Source organism: Haliotis cracherodii, unplaced genomic scaffold (assembly GCF_022045235.1).
Source record: "Haliotis cracherodii isolate W230 unplaced genomic scaffold, xgHalCrac1.p SCAF_36, whole genome shotgun sequence".
Lineage (NCBI taxonomy): Eukaryota > Metazoa > Mollusca > Gastropoda > Lepetellida > Haliotidae > Haliotis > Haliotis cracherodii.
Genome location: NW_027266293.1, coordinates 699,933 through 724,396, shown reverse-complemented (window position 1 = coordinate 724,396; position 24,464 = coordinate 699,933). Strand labels below are relative to the sequence as shown.

The window sequence follows — 24,464 nt, the reverse complement described above, 5'->3', positions numbered from 1 at the left end:
AATGGCGTCAGACAGACGAATAAGTATATTATACATTGAGAGCATCCAAAGCAATTCAATTGATACAGCTGCACAAATGGCTGGATAACGTGGACATATTGATCAGTGTCCTGAACACCTGGTCATTGATAGTGCTCAAAGATTGTTTAGAGTCTGGCTATGCATTTGTCGCCCCATTTCGAGTGGATTATTTGCATGATTATTTAAAGGAAATGATTACTAGAATGATAGCATACATTCTTGTCGGCATTAATACTGTCATGATTTAGGAATTGTTTCCTATTGCAACTTGATAATTACATACTCGTGTTTTTCATTAAAAGTATTGAAATACGAATAAATACATTATTCAGTGACACAATTGTTATAAAATATAAAAATATATAATAATGTTAATATTTCCGAATAATGTATGTATATATATATCAACGCTACAGTTGCACAATCAAATCAATGTTTTGCGACAAAATTCCATCTGATATTTCATTAGTGAGAGCATTATCCTTTTTCCGACAAAATTCCACACACCCTACATCCTCACCCACACATCCACTCCGCCCCCCTCCCCCTCCCAAACTCCCAGCCCTACCACAATATCGGTCCCTTATTCACTTTGTACAAATTGACATGGTCCACAGCTGTCTTATGTGTATCATCGCCATTTAGCGACAAGGTATGCATCTGTTTATCTCCTAAATTTTAAAAGTGCACGAGTTGAACTTTTACGTTATGTAATGAGTTACCTTTTTAAAATCGTGACAGATTAGTGTTGACAAAGCCAAACATGATGTGTCACTAGCCAATCCTCGAAGCTGAGGGACAGAGAATCAGATGATGAGTCATGTGCTGCACAGGAATATAACTGCAACGTAGATACCGAAACAGGCACACACGAACCCGATCATGACACGAAAGCATGAAAGTTGCTGAATACTCGTGTCAACATTTCGTTATCTGTTGTCACGGCTTGGCAACACCTGGTCTCTTCCAACACCGCAGCTGACCTCTACACGTTGAGTAGTATTTAGCTTTGAAACAGTGATAAGCGATAGTATGCTTCTACATGGAGTGACAGTCAGAATGTTCCGAGATGTAACCATCCTGTGGTTGTTAGGGTTGGCTTGGATTCAACCGTTCACTGTGTCCATGCACACAGAACATATCACGGTAAAAGTCGACCACGTCTTACAGGAAATTGATGATATGTTTGTTGGTGTCACCATGGGAAGCGGTCAACTGAAATCCAATCTGACGACCCCAAATATCAGGTATACATCATAACATTTGTATAACTATGTGATTTGTTTGCAACTTAAATCGGTTTTTTTCGGATTAGTGGAACAAATCCTTGTCGGGAAACGAATAGACCAAATATATGTATTTTCAGAGTCAGCAGATTTTGGTTGGTTGGTTTGTTGTTTAACGCCGCACTCAGTAATATTCCAGTTATATGACGGCAGTCTGTAAATAATCGAGTCTGGACCAGAGAATCCAGTGATTAATATCATGAGCATCGATCCACGCAATTGGGATTGATGACATGCTTCAACCAAGTTGGCGAACCTTACCACCCGATCCCGTTAGCCGCCTTTTACGACAAGCATAGTCACCTTTTACGGCAAGGATGAGTTGTTAAAGACCTATTCTACCCCAGAATCTTCACGTCCAGAGTCAACTAATGTTTCGTGAATTCAGTTTTGTCACTGATTTATGTTGTGTCTAGCTTATCCGTGACAACCGAATGATTGACAGAAATCACTTCCAATGATCACCTCCACCTTCATTGACAACTTCGCTTACTTACAGTCGTCTCTTAACCGTGTCAGAAACATTTGATTGTGGTTTCGGTTCCCAGATTCGCCCAGATAATGGTGCTGGGTTTGTTAGCATCATACCCATGGTCGCTGATTTCGCAAAGTGGACTACTTTTAAAACATGCATGACCTCGGGCTTTCCTAGCACATCAAGCTGACAAGCCGTATTACCACCTGAATGCTTCAATCACATACTATCGCTTCAAGCAAATAGTCATGTTATGTAACGTGACGACATAAGAAAATGGGGGACATGAAGCCGAATAAGCCAAGGGCATTATCAAGGGAATGATGATATTATACACTGGAGAATGCATCTTCAGCTTCTAGTTTCATATCCAAGATGTTACGGGTGGTATTGTCTGCTAGATGAATACAGTTTGTTGAAGATGGTTATAGCAGTCTCATATATGAATGTAAGTTTATATAAAAGAACCTTTTATAACAGGTCGCCCAAACTGTTGACTCTTGGAAAAGCCTTAGCGCCAGGGTATATGCGAGTTGGAGGAACATCAGGGGATCGCTTGGTGTTTGACCCGAATCGCAACCTAGACACTTCGCTGCAGTATCATCTCCAAGGTGATAGCAGTATATTATACGATTCTTATATCTCCCTTGGTGTATTTGTCACCAGAAGGAAAACCTATTTAAAAAGACCTGGCTAAACAATACTAAACATTCCATGTCTTTTGGAATAACCTTTTTGGTAGGATCACTCTCAGAAATTCCAGCTGCACATTGTTTCTGTTCTACTGATTTCCCAAGAAGAGTTCTTTGAGTAGTACCGGTTATATCGTACCTGTAGGGGTAAATTATTTTGTTATTTGTTTCATGGTACAGTTATACATTATTCACCCAGGCCCCTTGAATCGCGTAACCCCATCTGCCGGGCATTACTAGTGACGCTCACATGTGTGTAAAGAACCTTACTTCTTTCTGAGATTCGTTAGTCCGAGACATTCCGTAATCCGGGCGATTAATTAATGAAAAGGTACCTTGATACACGGATTGCCACTGAGTCTAATGAACCAATGTCTGGCGGATTTCTTTATTTACAAACCTACGTCCACAAGTAGCTATTCAATATGTATACTAAACATCTAAAAAACGAACCAAAACTGATCAATTGAAACATATTTTCAGCTAACACCTGGGATGCATTCAACGAGTTTATTCACAATACGGGGCTGAAACTGGTGATTGGCCTCAACCTGCTGCTGCGTGATGGAACAAAGTGGAACCCATCAGATGCTAAGCAGTTGCTAAAATATTCCTCTGACAAAGGGTATCCTCTTGCAGGGATTGAACTGGGAAATGGTAGGTTTGAAAGCATGTAGACGTCGCATCAACCAGACATAGATGACACATCTTTGGGCATTCTGAGTAGAAGAGGTCCCAACAATCTGCACTTGTGTGTATGAGGCGATCTATGGCCATGCTGGACAATTTTGATCAATGCGTGTCTTCACACCGTACCTCCATTGGATGTGGCTCATAATATCAATTATTACATACAGGATTATAAATAACCGAGTTAATAAAAATCGTATGTGCACTAGTTCCAATACCACTTCTCGCACACCAGTGTATTGTTTCCGTCATCTAAAAGGCATTGTTGACGTCATTAGAATCTCATTGTGACGTAAGGTGGGAATAACATCACACTAGAAATGACAACATAGCAGAAAATGGCTGACACATGTTGGTGTTCTAGAACAGCAGTGGTGATCAGTGTATTTGTCTAAAGAGGAGCCCAAAAGGATAAAGAAATAGTGGGTAATAAATATAAATTATTACACTCATATGTGTCATACTGACTTTACGAAACTCGTGTAAGAATTCATGTATTACCCTCGCTCTCGCTCGGAAATTCGTGATTCGAATTCGTGAAATCAGTATGACGCAAATGTTCGTATAATAATCTCTATTTATTAGTTTCCATAATCCAGATGTCATTGTATCCAGCCCACGGTTACATAACAAACAAGACATATACTTACGGCATTATATGCTTCCTATGTTGACCGTCACTGGACTCACAAAACTATGGTGTCATTCCTCTTAATACATGAATAACTATATGGTATTTTTGCGATCTGTATATGCAGTATGAGGTATACGTGACTTCAGAAAAAAATAATTCATTCTTACATTCATTATGTTTTTATTATTATGTGAAACATTTACAGAACTTGATACTCGTGTGTATGTAGATATTTTTTTGTTATCATGCTTGACATATGTCTATCATTTTACGTATGTTTCATGAAGAACCGAACTTGTACTACCGACATAATGCTACTATCAGTGAGGCTCAGCTGGGTCGCGACTTCATGGAACTGAAGCAAGTTCTGCAAGGAACGGTCTATAAATCCAGTCTCATCATTGGACCTGATACCGCCGGTTATAAAGACACCTTCATAAAAAAGAATGCATAATAAACATGGTATACCCTATGCAGCAGGGAAAGAATAAGCTGTCTGGATTTTCTGATTGAAATTGAAAATCTTAAAGGAAGCATCGATTCCAGAACCTAAAAGTGGCATGGGTGGCCCAGTCGCCTAAGACGCCACGATATGTTGTACAGTGTGGCTTCCTGTATAATTATTATGTTCAAATTCCGGTTTCCTGTATAATTATGATGTTAAAATTCCATGTTCGCCTTGATTATCTTTCAAGTTTTGAAAGCACCTTACTTTTTCTCGAAGGATTCATCTGAGTCACTTCAGTCCAAGAAGCTGACATGGTATTGCACAAGTGATGCCCTGGTTCATTATAGTTATCTTTGATGAACATTTGTCCAATGTGACTTTGCATTTCCAGCTTCCTGTCTCACGGTGGAGCAGGTGTCATTAACGTCTTGACCTTCCATCAGTGAGTACCTTACTTCAAGGCATGGGCTACCATACAGTTTTCATGCCACGTGTAACACAAAAGGGTCGTTGATTACAGTCTAAAGAGTCTTCAAAAACACCGACACGTTGAAATATTAGGTAGAAGTAGCAATAGGACAGTAGTGGCTGTACACCATGTGGGTGTATATGCAGAATTAGATTTAATAGATAACTGTTCACTGTGTTGATTTTCGAGGTCAACCATTTGTTCTTGACCATTGTCAGAAAATACTGCAATTACTTCTATTTTGACCTCAGATTTTCCCAGTAAAATTCGTTCACTGGACAGGCTGGATTGTCTGAAAAATAATGTAAATACATTTTGGGGCTCTGTTTTAAAATAAAAGCAAAACATCCCGTTTCCTAATCATAAGAAATCTCTGCTAAATGCAGAGTCCGTCTCATTTACGTTTGCTACTATATCAAAAGCATGTGTTTAGAAATCACTGCCAAACAGTAATGTGAGCATATCCTGCCCCATTGATGACACCTGTCACAACCACACGCAGAGGCAAATCAATGTTCATGTTCTTTAACATATGGTACAACTCAATGCAGGTAATTGTATCAGCCATTATTTTGGTCACTATCCATCACATTTGAATTCCACATGTTTGCCATAAACCTTTACGAAATGTTTACTGAAGCCTTTAATATGTAACCCTGATTAAAGTCTTTGAAATCTTCGAAGTATGAGCATGCCTGGCTGTACCTCAGATGTTGTGTAATGAAGACAGCAAATGGCATCAAACATTTGTCGCATGGAACACAAATCTTTGAAATCTTTGTAGAAAGTGGCTGCACGACTATATATCTAAAGATGTGAAATATATAGAGAGCAAATGCTTTAATATTGCACGGAGGTAATCGGTAAGTTGGCCATAAGTGACGAACAACAAATCATCGATGTACAAGAAGCATAGGTTTTTAACTTCTTAGGTTAACTGCCTATGTTGTGATGTTGATGATCTCAATAAGGTACCAGATCAGCATAGAAAAGAGCGCAATTGAAATACATGCGGTTTCCTACTTTTTCACATAGATGCTATCTATGCTATCCAGCATGTCAAATATTGTTTCTTCGGTAAATTCTAGATGACACGTGCTTTAACTTGTGACAAATTGTCTTGAACCATTGAAGGTAGATGTATATATAACTATATATGTGGTCACCACATTGAGAGACAAAATGCTCATGGGTCAAGAAATGATTTTTTCTTTGCGTTTGTCGTTTCCCACTCCACATTAATTACTTTCATTTCATTGGAAATAATATCAAATAAGTGGACCAAATACAGAAAGGAACACTTTGTATAGCTAGATGTCATCCTTTTTGTACACGTGGCTGTTTAAATACAAATAGCTTACTCTGTACAAATAGCTTACTCTTTTCAGATATTACTTTAATGGACGCACCGCCAAGCTGGAAGACTTTTCTAAGTATTCTATAATGAATCGTCTTACATCTACCCTACACTCAGTGATGAATACGGTCCGAAGTCATCATGGTCTGGTGGCGTGGCTAGGGGAGACATCGTCCGGTTATGGGGGTGGCACTCCTGGCATTGCTGATAGATATGTGGCAGGCAACCTGTGAGGATGTCTACGTTTCAGTGTCCAAATGAATTTGTTCTAAAGTTGAAAGTGTTCTGAATAAGTTTCTTTAATTTAAATACAACATAACAATTTCAGCCAGAGCATCAACTGGGAATGCCAGCATGCGTTGATATAAATGCAAGTTGCCTCTTTGTGCTGGTTAGAGGGTGATGATTGCTGTTTATGGTCAATTGAAACTGGTTAAAACTAGAAAGAATTGTAATTCCTTTCGCTCTGAAAATGTCTAATGTTGATGCTCGTGTGTCCTTAAAAATTATCTTTAGATCAATGGGACCAGTGAAAAATTTGCCTTTTTTGTTTTGCCTTGAAACAAGTTGAGCAATGAGAACGGCTCATGTAATTCATTAATATCATCTGTCATATCGCAATTTCAGGTGGCTTGATAAACTTGGTGTATCAGCAAAATATGGCCTAAAAGGGGTTATGCGTCAGGAAATCTTTGGTGGAAATTATGCACTCATTGACGACAACGGTGATCCTAATCCTGTGCGTGAACGTCTGTCATCTTAATTTTTTAACAATGTCATTTTGTCGAATGTCTGTTTGATCTTAGATATTGTCTCTGTGTTCATGCATATATTCATTGTCTGTTGTCTGTTTTCAAATGTGACCCAATCGACTGAGGCCCAGCATTTTGCTGTACAGAGAGTTGTGTCCCTTATGCTTACCAGAAACCATTGATCCTCGATTCGAATCCTGGGTTCACCCTGATTACGTTACTAGATTTGTTAGCACGATGCCCGTGCTTATGTGTTTCACCAAAGTTGACCTGCACCATTTTATATTTTCACCCAAATCAATATTGATGACATATCGTATTTGTAAGTAGCGTTAAACTGAACTCATTCATTCATGTATTTTCCTGTATGAGAATTCCAAGTCATTATAAATCACCCGTTCCACCTGCTTTGCATATTAGGTGGCCAGGCTCAGTAACTTGTCTTATACAAATTCCCATTCCGACTATCCTACCATCAACCATCAGTTTCCACGTCCAGACACATTTTACTGCTTACATTGGCACAAAATAACATGAACACCAACAGTGTCTTTCTCATATGGACACATATCAAAACGTCTTTTGGCAGGACTACTGGTTGACGCTTCTTTACAAGAGACTTGTTGGCAACAAAGTATTTGATGTTCCATCCACATCTTCCGACCTCCGACTGTATGCCCACTGTACGAAGCTGAACAAGTGAGTGGTTTCAGCATGTTTAATTCACAACCTGTCTGTACACACATACGTTGTCCACCTTGCAGACTACAAAGTGTAGACCTCGGATAGAGGTGGGAGTCGAACATACCGTCCCTTTTAAAGGACATCACATGAGAAATCGTCTAACAACCAGAATTAATACAAAGTCAATGTTACCAGACAAATTTTATGTAAACAAATCCCACACGTTTAAAACTTTAATGTGCAGAATACTGTCAGCATGTCACTGAACAGTAATGCTGTCAGTAGAGATGCACATGATGTAACGATCTGAATATTCCGTACATTTATCCATTGACTTATGTAACGGCTATTTCACTTCAAGTTCGCAAGTTATAATGATCTATATTGGTATAATAATGTGTTTATTTGACAACCCTGTCCCCGACAGGTTAGCTCAATATGGTAACGGTGAGTGTTAAAAGAGCTAATGCAAAGTGACAAGATGTGACGTCATATCAACCATTACCAAACATTGAAACGTCATGGTTAAAGCGTTCGCTCGTCACGCCAAAGACCCGGGTTTGATTACCCATATGGCTAAACTGTGTGAAGTCCATATCTGCTATCCGCCACCGTCATATTGATGGAATATTGCTAAAAGGGGTGTAAACCTATACTCACTCACTCACTCACTTCTTCAATGACAGGCATGTTTTTAATGAAAGACGACGACTAGTCGTGTCAAATCAAACGGCTAGATTTCGAGTGATTTTTCTCTTGCATTCGCTTATAATGTTATCACATCATCTGTTTATGTTCCAGTGTGTACCACTACAATCCTGGCAGTATCACTGTGTATGGTCTTAACTTGCATGGAGACCACGTAACCCTAGCCATATCAGAGGCGCACGGCAAAAACGTGGACATATTCTGGCTGACTCCTGAGGGAGGAGACTTGAAGTCAAAGTTTGTATATAATATGTTTCCTCTCAACCATTCAGTATAAGGATTTTGTCTTTCGTTCAAGTTACACAAGAGCATGGATCAGTTCTTATATAACATTTTTCTTGGCATTGTTGTCAAATGCTGCGGATAATAGTGAGACATTTGTTGTCTCTGAAGCAGCAGATATAACAGAAGATGGTGAGCATTTGATGATTTGCTGCATTCAATCTGAACCAGACACACGAACGGTGTATAAGATTGAGTAATGGTCCGAAATGTCGGGTGGAAAACGAAACCTTGGCAAACACGACTAACTCCAGGACTATATTCAGTAGCTGAAGACGAACTTAAACCTACAAACTTGTACACATATACAATAGTGGCAGTAAAGGTGAGACAACGGTTGTTGGGTCAACGGGTCATCAATACTTTACCTGCATACCAAAATAACCTTTGCCACATCTTTTGTTTCAGAAAAGTAGAGGTCAATGGCAAAACATTGGAACTTGTCAACAACCAAATACCACACATTATGCCAAAATCTTTGGGTACTGGGACGATTGTAGTGCCTCCGCACTCCTTTGGGTTCATTGTTATTCCCGACGCCAACATAGCGGCATGCAAATCACAAAGCCATGGTCCCATTATCGGATAATTGAACAAGTATCCTGTTAGGATAAAAGCAGTAATAAATTGTTCACCAGAACGTTATGTTTGTGGCTTTTAAATTGATGGTGAGTGTACCTGAACCTTCTGTTGGACGTGCGTTGACATACACTAGACAATAACATCTGAAAACAACCCCTCTAAACACATTTAACTGATATTTAGACATACAGCGTGTATAAAAAATGGTTTGCGTGTTACAAAGAACCAAAAGGAATATGTTAAGAGGTTCAGATAAGAGTTATCCCGCATCTTTAGAATGCCATTCGACAGAAAACACACTTGGGTGACACACCAGTTTCTTATAACTGACAAACGAACTGACATACCAAGAATCATCGGGGCGTAACTAGGATTTTAACACACATGCACAATAGGCGAATCTTGATGCACCAACTGTACACATCGAATTTAGAACAGCCCACAACGTTGAATCAGAATATCAGTCATGACCAGAATCCCAACTACATCATGTGTTTAAGAAGCACTATCAAAAGATGACATCAAGTGATGATACCAGGTATTCGCGAAGAGGTGAGAGTGCCCTGCCCTACCAGAGACAAGCACATGTGAAGGCAAGGGTTGCGTGTAAATACAAAAGACAAAATAATTTCCATAACAATTAGAAATCAGCTATTAGCAGAGATCATTTTACGTTCCCGACTACATCATGAACATATGTTTATGAAATAAAAAATGAAATATTAAATGGTGGTTATACCAAGTATTCACGAAACAGTCATCGTATCCTGTCCAACATGTCGTACTATCACAAACACGTGCAAAGGCAAGTAAATTGTTCTCCAGAAAGACATCGGAACATACGGTACAAGTCAAATAGGGTAATTGCATCAGTCATCATGCCTCACATTTGGACATATCTACATGTCTTATCCTCAAATTTAACATAGATGTTTGCGACGTGGAAATCCATGGGAAATGTGGGAAGAAAGCATGACTGATGCAGGTATCAGATGTTTACCACTTGGGTGAAACCCACGCGCACAGGTATGGTGCTGACAAACCTAGAAACATAATCGGGGCGAACCGGGATTCGAACCCACAATTTCTGGCGTGTCCAAGGGACACAACTCTGCTCATCGAATCGCGGCGCCTTAGACGACTGGGCCACCTTTGCCCCCTACAACTGTGATGAACTGGACATGACACCACATATCTTGCCATACCAGAAACGTTTGCACGTGTCAGTAGTTCAGTCAGTGTCACTGTCTCACCACTTGGACAAAAATAAATTAAAATGTACAAATACATTATTAGCACTTGTCAGTTGTGAAGAGTACAACATGAAGGATATATGTGCTGTATAACCATCATTCTTGGTAACATGTGCCACAATTGCTTACAATATGATCGTTTTGGAGGTGTTTCCACCCTTTTAAAAACCTTCTAAATAACCATATGTATTACTTCCGAACATTTGCGTGTGTGTGTGTGTGTGTGTGTGTGTGTGTGTGTGTTTGTGTTGTGTGTTGTGGTTTTAATGACACGAGCATGTGTGAAGAGTTTGATTGTCGTGGTTTTGAATCCACGAATCACCCCAGTTATCATACTTTATTAGGTTTCACTAAATTACTAAGTATCTACATGCTGTCAGGTTCATCATATATTTGACGTGTTAAATAGCGGTGCTAGTCCTAAGTCACTAGCATACACGCTACTTTCAATATCTTGGCTACATTGTAACTTAAGCTGTGTTGGCCGATGGCCTACGTCTATGCTGATTCAACAGGAAGTGGAGGAGGGTGATGATGATGATGAGGAGGGTGATGATGATAATGATGAAGAGGTGGAGGAGGAGGAAGAGGATGGTGATGATTATGAGGAGAAGGAAGAGGATGATGATGAAAAGGAGGAGGGTGATGATGATGATGATGACGACGAAGAGGAGGAGGACAAGTGTGATGATGATGATGATGTTCATGATGATGATGAGGAGGAGGAGGAAGAGGATGATGATGATGATGATGATGAGAAGGGTGATGATGATGAGAGGGTGATGATGATGAGGGGAAGGGTGATGATCATGAGGAGAAAGGTGATGATGATGAGGAGGAGGAGGGTGATGATGATGAGGAGGAGGAGGGTGATGATGATGAAGATGATGACGAGGTGTAGGAAGAGGAAGAGGATGGTGATGATTATGAGGAGGAGCAGGAGCACATTATATCACGGCGTGTCAGCTTAATGTGGGAGGAAAGCCCGAAGTGAGGCAGGTCTCAGACGTTTACCACTTCGAATTCCGCGAAACCCACGAGCACGGGTATGGTGCTGACTAACCTAGAAACATAATCTGGGCGAACCAGGATTCGAATCAACAATCATAGGTTTCTGGCGTGCCCAAGGGATACAACTCTGCACAGCGAATTGCGGCGCTTTAGACGACTTGGCCACCCATGCCCCCTTGATGATGATGATAAGGAGGAGTGTGAAGATGATGATGAGAAGGGTGATGATGATGATGATGAGGAGGAGGAGTGTGATGATGATGATGATGATGAGAAGGGTGATGATGATGATAACGAAGAGGAGGAGGAGGGAGAGGATGATAATGACGATGAGGAGGAGGAGGAAGAGGAGGGTGATGATGATGATGATGATGATGATGATAAGGGTGATGATGATGATGGTGATGATGACGAGGTGTAGGAAGAGGAAGAGGATGGTGATGATTATGAGGAGGAGCAGGAGCACATTATATCACGGCGTGTCAGCTTAATGTGGGAGGAAAGCCCGAGGTGATGCAGGTCTCAGACGTTTACCACTTCGAATTCCGCGAAACCCACGAGCACGGGTATGGTGCTGACTAACCTAGAAACATAATCTGGGCGAACCAGGATTCGAATCAACAATCATAGGTTTCTGGCGTGCCCAAGGGATACAACTCTGCACAGCGAATTGCGGCGCTTTAGACGACTTGGCCACCCATGCCCCCTTGATGATGATGATAAGGAGGAGTGTGAAGATGATGATGAGAAGGGTGATGATGATGATGATGAGGAGGAGGAGTGTGATGATGATGATGATGATGAGAAGGGTGATGATGATGATAACGAAGAGGAGGAGGAGGAAGAGGATGATAATGACGATGAGGAGGAGGAGGAAGAGGAGGGTGATGATGATGATGATGATGATGATGATAAGGGTGATGATGATGATGGTGATGATGATGAGGATGAGGAGGAAGACGGTGATAATGATGAGGAGGAGGAGGAAGAGGAGGGTGATGATGATGATGATGATGACAAGGAGGAGAAAGAGCATGATGATGATGATGAGGAGGAGGAGGAGGAGGAGAAAGAGGAGGAGAGGATGATGATGACAATGAGGAGGGCGATGATGCTGATGACGACAACGAGGAGAATGGGGGAAATAATGATGATGAGAAGGAGAAGGAGGAGAGGATAATGATCATGATGATGATGATGATGATGACGAGGAGGACGAAGAGGATGATGTTGAGGAGGAGCAGAGGATGATAATGACGATGAGGAGGGTGATGATGTGGAGAATGGGGAAATGATGATGATGAGAAGGAGGAGGAAAAGGGTGATGAGTGAGTGAGTGAGTGAGTATGGTTTTATGCCGCTTTTAGCAATATTCCAGCAATATCACGGCGGGGACACCAGAAATGGGCTTCACATATTGTACCCATGTCGGGAATCGAACCCGGGTCTTCGGTGTGACGAGCGAACGCTTTAACCACTAGGCTAACCGACCGCCCAAAAGGGTGATGATGATGAGGAGGAGGGGTGGTGGTGATGATGATGATCATGAGAAGGGTGATGATGAAGATAACGAGTAGGAGGATGAAGACGATGATAATGATGATGAGGAGGAGGAAGTGGAGGGTGATGATGATGATGATGATAAGGGTGATGATGATGATGACAAGGAAGAGAAAGAGGATGATGATGACGATGAGGAGGGTGATGAAGATGATGAAGACGAGGAGAATGGGGGAAATTATGATGATGTAGGAGGAGGTGGAGGAGAGGATGATGATGAAGAGGGGGATGATGATGATGATGATGATGATGATGATGATGATGATGACGACGACGACGAAAATGGGGGAAATGATGATGATGAGAAGGAGGAGGAGATGATGATGATGATGATGATGATGATGATGATGATTATGATTATGATGATGATGATGATGATATATCACGGCATGTCAGCTTAATGTGGGAGGAAAGCCCGAAGTGATGCAGGTCTCAGACTTTACCACTTCGATGATACCCACGAGCACGGGTATGGTGCTGACAAACCTTGAAACATAATCTGGGTGAACCGGAATTCGAACCCACAATCATAGGTTTCTGGCATGCCCTAGGGACGCAACTCTGCACAGCAAATTGCGGCGCTTTAGACGACTGGGCCACCAGTGCCCCCTTGATGATGATGATGATGAGAAGGGTGATGATGATGATGAGGAGGAGTGTGATGATGATGATGATGATGATGATGAGGATGATGAGAAGGGTGATGATGATGATGACGAGGAGGAGGAGGTAGACGATGATAATGATGATCATGGGGAGGAGGAAGAGGAGGGTGATGATGATGATGATAAGGGTGATGATGACGAGGAGGAGGAAGAGGATGATGACGATGAGGAGGAGGAGGATGAGAGGATGATGATGACGTTGAAGAGGGTGATGATGATGATGATGAGGAGGAGGAGGAGGAGGAGGAGAATGGGGGAATGATGATGATGATGTGAAGGAGGAGGAGGTAGGAAGAGGATGGTGATGAGGAGGAGGAGGAGAGGAGGAGGAGAGGATGATGATGACGACGAGGAGAATGGGGGAAATGATGATGATGATGATGATGATGTGAAGGAGGATGAGGTAGGAAGAGAATGATGATGATGAGGAGGAGGAGGAGGAGGAGAAGGAGGAGGAGAGGATGATGATGACGATAAGGAGAGTGGTGAATATTACGAATAACTGGTACAAGAACAGATAAATCTAACCTAATAAATAAAATCTAATTTTCTTACCATTCCGTATTTCCGCTGTCGTTGTTTCCTCCCTTGGCACTGGCCTCGCCACAAAAGTACTCAATGCAATACAACATAGAATCACAGCATAGTCGACGGTGTTACAGATCACTTTGACTGCAATGGCGTCGGGAGTTGCAAATGGCGTCAGGCATACGAATTCGTATATTATACATTGAGAGCCTCCAAAGCAAAGCAATTCAATTTATACAGCTGCACAAATGGCTCGATAACGTGGACATACTGATCAGTGTCCTGAACACCTGGGCATTGTTAGTGCTCAAAGATTTTTGAGAGTTTGGCTATGCATTTGTCACCCCATTTGGAGCGGATTATTTGCATGATAGTCCACGAGCGTGACTGCCACTTGGCGTTTTGATATGCATGGTAGTAGAAAAGGAACAAAATTGGTCCATATCTCATATAAAGCGCATGATATGTGTGTCTAAGCATTGAGAGCCCCAGCACATTCATAACTATTTGCATGAATCGTTACATGTCTCGACAACGCTGAGTGGCAGGAAGGAAACATTCTTGCTTACAAGTCTTATTTATAGTTAGATCGTGATACAGGCGTTTGTATCACACAAGGAAGTAAAACGTTGACAGTATTGGTTGATACAACAAGCATTGACAAAATTCATTGGAGGCTACGTGAAACCTCAGTTTGTATTTGCCAAGGACAGTTGACTGAATGGAAACTCAGGGCCCACTTGCACAGAACAATCTTAGTTACAATCAATCTTAGACGGCTACCGTTGACTTTATAATCACCATACAATTGTCCTATTTCACTTGCACAAACCGATCTAAGCTAAGATTGAAATCTTCCACGGTGGATGTACGAATATCTTAAACTCAACTCCTGTCTACAGTTGTCTGCAAACGGGCATAACATGCTGCGCATACAATGAGTGGAACCGGTAACGACACACAACACGTACAGTTTCAAGAAAGGTCCCAATTATTTAAAGGAAACGATTACTAGAATGATGGCATATATTCTTGTCGGCATTAATACTGTCGTGATTTAGGAATTGTTTGAGAATTACCTACTCGTGCTTTTAATTAAAGGTATTGAAATACGAATAAATATATTATTCACTGACACAATTGTTATGAAATAAAAATAAATAATAACAAAAATATTTCCGAATAACATAACACGTTAATGCATGATCGTCATCTGTTTGGGGGAGCTTTTCGTCAAACCCCTAAATATATCCTTCATGTTTTAGGTTCGTTGCCATAACAGGGAATCTTATGAATTTTAGAGTTGCTATTTATATATATTTTGGCGACAAAATTCCATCAGATACTTAACTAATGAAAGCATTATCCTTTTTGCGACAAAATTCCACACCCCCTACATCCCCACCCACACACCCACTCTCAGCCCTACCACAATATCGGTCCCTTATTCACTTTGTGCAATTAGATCTGGTTCACAGCTGTCTTAAGTGTATCATCGCCATTTAACGACAAGGCATGCATCTGTTTATCTCCTAAATTTTAAAAGTGCACGATTTGAACTTTAACGTTTTGTGATGAGTTACCTTTTTTTAAAATCGTGACAGATTAGTGTTGACGAAAGCCAAACATGATGTGTCACTAGCCAATCCTTGAAGCTGAAGGACAGAGAATCAGATGATGAGTCATGTGCTGCACAGGAATATAACTGCAACGTAGATACCGAAACAGGCACACACGAACCCGATCATGACATGAAAGCATGAAAGTTGCTGAATACTCGTGTCAAAATTTCGTTATCTGTTGTCACGGCTTGGCAACACCTGGTCTCTTCCAACACCGCAGCTGACCTCCACACGTTGAGTAGTATTTAGCTTCGAAACACTGATAAGCAATAGTATGCTTCTACATGGAGTGACAGTCAGAATGTTCCGAGATGTAACCATCCTGTGGTTGTTAGGGTTGGCTTGGATACAACCGTTCACTGTGTCCATGCACACAGAACATATCACGGTAAAAGTCGACCACGTCTTACAGGAAATTGATGATATGTTTGTCGGTGTCACCATTGACAGCAGTCAACTGAGATCCAATCTGACGACCCCAAATATCAGGTATACATCATAACATTTGTATGACTATGTGATTTGTTTGCAACGTAAATTGGTTTTTTGCAGATTAGTGAAATTGGGATCAATGACATGCATCAAACCAAGTCAGCGAGCCTTACCACCCGATCCCGTTAGCGGCCTTTTACGACAAGCATAGTCACCTTTTACGGCAAGAATGAGTTGCTGAAGACCTAATCTACCCCGGAATCTTCACGGGTCCAGAGTCAGCAGAATCCGTCAAGTAATTTTTCGTGAATTCAGTTTCGTCACTGATTTATGTTGTGTCTAGCTTATCCTTGACAACCTAATGATTGACAGAAATCACTTCCAATTATCGCCTTCACCTACACTGAAGATTTCGCTTACTTACAGTCTGCCGTCTCTTAACAGTGTCAGAAACATATGGTTCCGGTTCCCAGATTCGCCCATATAATGTTGCTGGGTTTGTTAGCATTAACCCCTGTTCGCCGATTTCACCAAAGTGGTCAACTTTTAAAACATGCATGTCCTCGGGCTTTCCTCGCTCATCAAGCTGACAGGCCATATTACCACCTGAAAGCTCTTCAAAGTGGCGTAAATGCGACTCCTTCAATCACATACTATCGCTTCAAGCGAATGGTAATGTAATGTAACGTGACGACATAAGTTAATGGGGGACATGAAGCCGAATGAGTCAAGGGCATTATCAAGGGAATGATGATATTATACACTGGAGAATGCATCTTCAGCTTCTAGTTTCATATCCAGAGATGTTACGGGTGGTATTATCTGCTAGATGAATAAAGTTTGTTGAAGATGGTCATAGCAGTCTCATGTATGAATGTAAGAATATATAAAAGAACCTTTTATAACAGGTCTCCCAAACTGTTGACTCTTGGAAAAGCCTTAGCGCCAGGGTATGTGCGAGTTGGAGGAACATCAGGGGATCGCATGGTGTTTGACCCGAATTACCACATAGACACCTCGCAGCAGTTTCATCTCCAAGGTGATAGTAGTATATTATAAGATTCTTATATCTCCCTTTGTGTAATTGTCACGAGAAGGAAAACCTATTTAAAAAGACCTGGCTAAACAATACAAAAGATTCCCCGTCTAAAAATGTTTTATTCTTTTGGAATAACCTTTTTGGTATGATCACTCTGAGAAATGTCAGCTGCACATTGTTTCTGTTCTACTGATTGCCCAAGAAGAGTTCTTTGGGTAGTATCGGTTATATCGTACCTGTAGGGGTAAATGATTTGGTTATTTGTTTCATGGTACAGTTATACATTATTCACCCAGGCCCCTTGAATCTCGTTACCCCATCTGCCAGGCATTACTACTGACATGTGTATAAAGAACCTTACTTTTTTCTGAGATTCCTTAGTCCCAGACATTCCATAATCCGGGCGATTAACCGGGAAAGGTACTTGGATACACGAGTTGCCACTGAGTGTAATGAACCAGTGACTGACGGATTTCTTTATTTACAAACCTTCGTCCATAAGTAGCTATTCAATATGTTTATACCTTTGTGGTTTGAGAAAGTACTAAACATATAATAACTGAACCAAAACGGATCAATTGAAACATATTTTCAGCTAACACCTGGGATGCACTCAACACTTTTGTTCACAATACGGGGCTGAAACTGGTGATTAGCCTCAACCTGCTGCTGCGTGATGGAACAAAGTGGAACTCATCAGATGCTAAGCAGTTGCTAAAATATTCCTCTGACAAAGGGTATCCATTTGCAGGGATTGAACTGGGAAATGGTAAGTTTGAAGGCATGTAGACGTCGGATCAACCAGACATAGATGACATATATTTGGGAATTCTGAGTAGAAGAGGTCCCAACAATCTGTACTTGTGTTTATGAAGCGGTCTATGGCCATGCTGGATAATTTGGATCAATGCGTGTCTTCACACCCTACCTCCATGGGATGTGGCTCATAATATCAATTATTACCTGCAGGGTCATAAATAGCCGAGTTAATAAATATCGTATGTGCACTAGTTCAAATATCACTTCTCGCACACCAGTGTATTGTTTCCGTCATCCAAAAGGCATCGTTGACGTCATTCGAATCTCATTGAGACGTAAGGTGGGAATAAAGTCACACTAGAAATGACAACATAGCCAAAAATGGCTGACACATGTTGGTGTTCTAGGACAGCATTGGTGATCAGTGTATTTGTCTAAAGAGGAGCGAAAAGGATAAAGAAAAAGTGGGTAATACATATAAATTATTACACTCATATGTGTCATACTGACTTTACGAAACTCGCTCTCGTTCGGAAATTCGTGATTCGAATTCGTGAAATCAGTATGACGCAAATGTTCGTATAATTTTCCATAATCCAGATGTCATTATATCGAGCCCACGGTCACATAATAAACAAGACATATAAATACGGCATTATATGCTTCCTACTTTGACCGTCACTGGACTCACAAAGCTATGGTGTCATTCCTCTTAATACATGAATAACTATATGGTATTTATGCGATCTGTATATGCAGTATGAGGTATATGTGACTTCAGAAAAAAATAATCCGTTTTTACATTCATTATGTTTTTATTCATATATGAAACATTTACCGAACTTGATTCTCATGTGTATGTAGATATTTTTTGTTATCATGCATGCCATATGTATTATCATTTTACGTATGTTTCATGAAGAACCGAACTTGTATTACCGACATCGGAATACTACTGTCAGTGACGCTCAGCTGGGGCGCGACTTCATGGAACTGAAGCAAGTTCTGCAAGGAACGGTCTATAAATCCAGTCTCATCATTGGACCTGATACCGCCGGTTATAAAGACACGTTTATACAAAAGTATGCATAATAAACATCGTATACCCTATACAGCAGGGAAAGAATAAGCTGTCTGGATTTTCTGATTGAAATTGAACCGAATCTATGCTTACTTTGTGATGCTGTTATTATTTCAAAATCTTAAAGGAAGCATCGATTCCAGAACTAAAACATGGCCCAGTCGCCTAAGACGCCACGATATGTTGTACAGTGTGGCTTCATGTATAATTATGATGTTCCAATTCCGGCTTCCTGTATAATTATGATGTTCAAATCCCATATTCGCCTTGATTATCTTTCAAGTTTTGAAAGCATCATACCTTTTTCTCGAAGGATTCATCTGAGTCACTTCAGTCCAAGAAGCTGACATGGTAATGCACAAGTGATGCCCTGGTTCATTATAGTTATCTTTGATGAACATTTGTCAGATATGACTTTGCATTTCCAGCTTCCTGTCTCACGGTGGAGCAGGTGTCATTAACGTCTTGACCTTCCATCAGTGAGTACCTTCCTTCAAGGCATGGGCTACCATACAGTTTTCATGCCACGTGTAACACTTAAGGGTCGTTGATTACAGTCTAAAAAGTCTCCAAAAACACCGACACGTTGAACTATTAGGTAGAAGTAGCAATAGGACAGTAGTGGCTGTACACCATGTGGGGGTATATGTAGAATTAGATTTAATAGATAACTGTTCACTGTGTTGAGCTTCCAGGTCAACCATTTGTTCTTGACCATTGTCAGAAAATACTGCAAATACTATTTTGACCTCAGATTTTCCCAGCATAATTCGTTCACTGGACAGGCTGGATTGTCTGAAAAATAATGTAAATACATTTTTGGGCTCTGTTTTAAAATAAAAGCAACACATCCCTTTTCATAATCATAAGAAATCTCTGCATTTTTCATAATTATACAAAATCTCTGCTATATACAGAGTCCGTTTCGTTGATGATTGCTACTATATCAAAAGCATGTGCTAGAAATCACTGCCAAATAGTAATGTGAGCATATCCTGCCCCAGTGATGGCACCCGCCACAACCACACGCCCAGGCTAGGCAAATCAATGTTCATGTTCTTTAGCAAATGGTACAACTCAATACAGGTAATTGGAGCAGCCATTATTTTGGTCACTATCCATCACATTTGAATTCCACATGTCTGCCATAAACCTTTACCAAATTATTACTGAAGCCTTTAATATGTAACCCTGATTAAAGTCTTTGAAATCTTCGAAGTATGAGCATGCCTGACTGTACCTCAGATGTTGTGAAATGTAGACAGCAAATGACATCAACCATTTGTCCTACGGAACACAAATCTTTGAAATCTTCATAGAAAGTGGCGGCGCCACTGTACATCTAAAGATGAGAAATATATAGAGAGCAAATGCTTTAATATTGCTCGAAGGTAATCGGTAAGTTGGCCATAAGTGATGGACAACATATCATCAATGTACAGGAAGCATAGGTTTTTAACTTCTTGGCTAAACTACCCATGTTGTGATGTTGATGATCTGAATAAGGTAACAGATCAGCATAGAAAAGAGCGCAATTGATATACATGCGGTTGCCTACTTTTTCAAATAGATCCTATCTATGCTATCCAGCATGACATTTTGTTTCTTCCGTAAATTCTAGATGGCACGTTATTTAACTTGTGAAACATTGTCCTGAACCGTTGAAGGTAGAGATGTATATATAACTATATATGTGGTCACCACATTTAGAGACAAAATGCACATGGGTCAAGAAATGAAATTTTCTTTGCGTTTGTTGTTTCCCACTCCACATTAATTACTTTCATTTGATTAGAAATAATATCAAATACAGAAACGAACACTTTTTTTAGCTGGATGTCATCCTTTTTTGTACATGTGCTTAAAAAAATTCCCTGTACAAATAGCTTACTCTTTTCAGATATTACTTTAATGGACGCACCGCCAAGCTGGAAGACTTTTCTAAGTATTCTATAATGAATCGTCTTACATCTACCCTACACTCAGTGATGAATACGGTCCGAAGTCATCATGGCCTGGTGGCATGGCTAGGGGAGACATCGTCCGGTTATGGGGGTGGCACTCCTGGCATTGCTGACAGATATGTGGCAGGCAACCTGTGAGGATGTCTACGTTTCAGTGTCCAAATGAATTTGTTCTAAAGTTGAAAGTGTTCTGAATAAGTTTCTTTAATTTAAATACAACATAACAATTTCAGCCACAGCATCTTCTTGGAATGCCAGCATGCGTTGATGTAAATGCAAGTTGCCTCTTCGTGCTGGTTAGAGGGTGATGATTGTTGTTTATGGTGAATTGAAACTGGTTAAAACTAGAAAGAATTGTAATTCCTTTCGCTCTGAAAATGTCTAATGTTGAAGCTCGTGTGTCCTTAAATATGATCTTGAGATCAATTGGACCAGTGAAAAATATTCACGTTGATTTGCCTTGATATCATCTGTCATATCACATTTTCAGGTGGCTTGATAAACTTGGTGTATCAGCAAAATATGGCCTAAAAGGGGTTATGCGTCAGGAAATCTTTGGTGGAAATTATGCACTCATTGACGACAACGGTGATCCTAATCCTGTGCGTGAACGTCTGTTATCTCAATTTTTTAACAATGTCATTTTGTCGAATGTCTGTTTGATCTTAGATATTGTCTCTGTGTTCATGCATATATTCATTGTCGGTTGTCTGTTTTCAAATGTGACCCATTCGACTGAGGCCCAGCATTTTTCTGTACAGAGTTGTGTCCCTTATGCTTACCAGAAACCATTGATCCTCGATTCGAATCCTGGGTTCACCCTAATTACGTTACTAGATTTGTTAGCACGATGCCCGTGCTTATGTGTTTCACCAAAGTTGACCTGCACCATTTTATATTTTCACCCAAATCAATATTACTGACATATCGTATGTGTAAGGAGCGTTAAACTGAAGTCATCCATTCATGTATTTTCCTTTGTGGAAATTCCAAGTCATTATAAGTCACCCATTCCACCTGCATTGCATATTAGGTAGCCAGGCTCAGTAACTTGTCTTATACAAATTCCCATTCCGACTATCCTACCATCAACCATCAGTTTGCACATCCAGACACATTTTACTGCTTACACTGGCACAAAATAACATGAACACCAACAGTGTCTTTCTCATATGGACACATATCAAAACGTCTTTTGGCAGGACTACTGGTTGACGCTTCTTTACAAGAGACTTGTTGGCAACAAAGTATTTGATGTTCCATCCACATCTTCCGACCTCCGACTGTATGCCCACTGTACGAAGCTGAACAAGTGAGTTGTTTCAGCATGTTTAATTCACAACCTGTCTGTACAAACATATACGTTGTCCAGCTTGCAGACTATGGACAAATACGAAGTGTAGACCTTGGATAGAGGTGGCAGTCGAACATACCGTCCCTTTTAAAGGACATCATATTAGAAATCGTCTAACAACCAGAATTAATACAAAGCCAATGTAACCACAACAATTGTATGTAAACAAATCCCACACGTTTAAAACTTTAATTTGCAGAATACTGTCAGCATGTCACTGAACAGTAATGCTGTCAGTAGAGATGCACATGACGTAACGATCTGAATGTTACGTACATTTATCCATTGACTTATGTAATGGCTATTTCGCTTCAGGTTCGCAAGTTACAATGATCTATATTGGTATAATAATGTGTTTATTTGACAGCCCTGTCCCCGACAGGTTAGCTCAGTATGGTAACGGTGAGTGTGAACAGAGCAAATGAAAAGTGACAAGATGTGACGTTTCATCAACCATTACCAAACATTGAAATGTCATGGTTAAAGCGTTCGCTCGTCACGCCAAAGACCCGAGTTCGATTACCCATATGGCTTAAATGTGTGAAGTCCATTTCTGCTATCCACCACCGTCCTATTGATGGAATACTGCTAAAATATTGATGAAATATTTATGGAATATTGTAAACTCATACTCACTCACTCACTTCTTCATTGACAAGCATGTTTTTAATGAAGGACGGCGACTAGTCGTGTCAAATCAAATGGCTAGATTTCGAGTGATTTTTCTCTTGCATTTGCTTTTAATGTTATCATATCTTCTGTTTATGTTCCAGCGTGTACCACTACAAGCCTGGCAGTATCACAGTGTATGGTCTTAACTTGCATAGAGACCACGTAACCCTAGCCATATCAGAGGCGCACGGCAAAAACGTGGACATATTCTGGCTGACTCCCGAGGGAGGAGACTTGAAGTCAAAGTTTGTATATAATATGTTTCCTCTCAACCATTCAGTATAAGGATTTTGTCTTTGGTTCTTCAAGTTTCACAAGGCCATGGATCAGTTCTTATATAACTGGTTCCTTGGCATTGTCGTCAAATGCAGCGGATAATGGTGAGACACATGTTGTCTCTGAAGCAGCAGATATAACAGAAGAGGGTAAGCATTTGATGATTTTGCTGCATTCAAACTGAACCAGACACGCGAACGGTATATGAGCAATGGTCCGAAATGACAGGTGGAAAACACACCTTGGCAAACACGACTAACTCCAAGACTATTCTAAGTAACTTAAGACGAACTTGAACTTACAAACTTGTGCACATATACAATAGTGGCAGTACAAGTTAGACAACGGTTGTTAGGTCAACGGGTGATCAATACTTAACCTTCATACCAAAATAAACTTTCCCACATCTTTTTTTCAGAAAAGTAGAGGTCAATGGCAAAACATTGGAACTTGTCAACAACCAAATACCACACATTATGCCAAAAGCTTTAGGAACTGGGACGATTGTAGTGCCTCCGCACTCCTTTGGGTTCATCATCATTCCAGACGCCAACATAGCGGCATGCAAATCACAAAGTCATGGCCCCATTATCGGATAATTGAACAAGTGTCCTGTTAGGATAAAAGCAGTAATAAATTGTTCACCAAAACGTTATGTTTGTGGCTTTTAAATTGATGGTGAGTGTACCTGAACCTTCTGTTGGACGTGCGTTGACATACACTAGACAATAACATCTGAAAACAACCCCTCTAAACACATTTAACTGATATTTAGACATACAGGGTGTATAAAAAATGGTTTGCGTGTTACAAAGAACCAAGAGGAATATGTTAAGAGGTTCAGATAAGAGTTATCCCGCATCTTTAGAATGCCATTCGACAGAAAACACATTTGGGTGATACACCAGAATCTTTTATCTGACGAACGAACTGACATACCAAGAATCATCGGGGCGTAACTAGGATTTTAACACACATGCTCAATAGGCGAGTCTCGATGCACCTACTGTACACATCGAATTTAGAACAGCCCTCAATGGGGAATCAGAATATCAGTTATGGCCAGAATCCCAAGTACATCATGTGTTTGATTTAAGAAGCACTATCAAAAGATGACATCGAGTGATGATACGAGGTATTCGCGAAAAGGTGAGCGTGTCCTGCCCTA

At 40.5% G+C, this 24,464-nt stretch overlaps 2 protein-coding genes and 1 pseudogene across 2 annotated transcripts; all 3 read left to right on the top strand.

The window, feature by feature from the left end:
* Positions 1–24,464, top strand: part of LOC139477808 (uncharacterized) — a 174,529-nt pseudogene that overhangs the window by 34,047 nt on the left and 116,018 nt on the right.
* LOC139477835 (heparanase-like) lies at positions 1,024–9,138 on the top strand. Its single transcript, XM_071260253.1, has 10 exons — positions 1,024–1,268; positions 2,263–2,393; positions 2,958–3,131; positions 4,086–4,242; positions 4,638–4,688; positions 6,104–6,301; positions 6,700–6,811; positions 7,414–7,523; positions 8,310–8,453; positions 8,907–9,138. Exons 1-10 carry the CDS (start codon positions 1,054–1,056, stop codon positions 9,085–9,087), a joined length of 1,473 nt encoding a protein of 490 aa, XP_071116354.1. The 5' UTR covers positions 1,024–1,053; the 3' UTR covers positions 9,088–9,138.
* On the top strand, positions 15,923–23,937 carry LOC139477834 (heparanase-like). Its single transcript, XM_071260252.1, has 10 exons — positions 15,923–16,208; positions 17,060–17,190; positions 17,786–17,959; positions 18,872–19,031; positions 19,459–19,509; positions 20,931–21,128; positions 21,485–21,596; positions 22,197–22,306; positions 23,122–23,265; positions 23,715–23,937. Exons 1-10 carry the CDS (start codon positions 15,994–15,996, stop codon positions 23,893–23,895), a joined length of 1,476 nt encoding a protein of 491 aa, XP_071116353.1. The 5' UTR covers positions 15,923–15,993; the 3' UTR covers positions 23,896–23,937.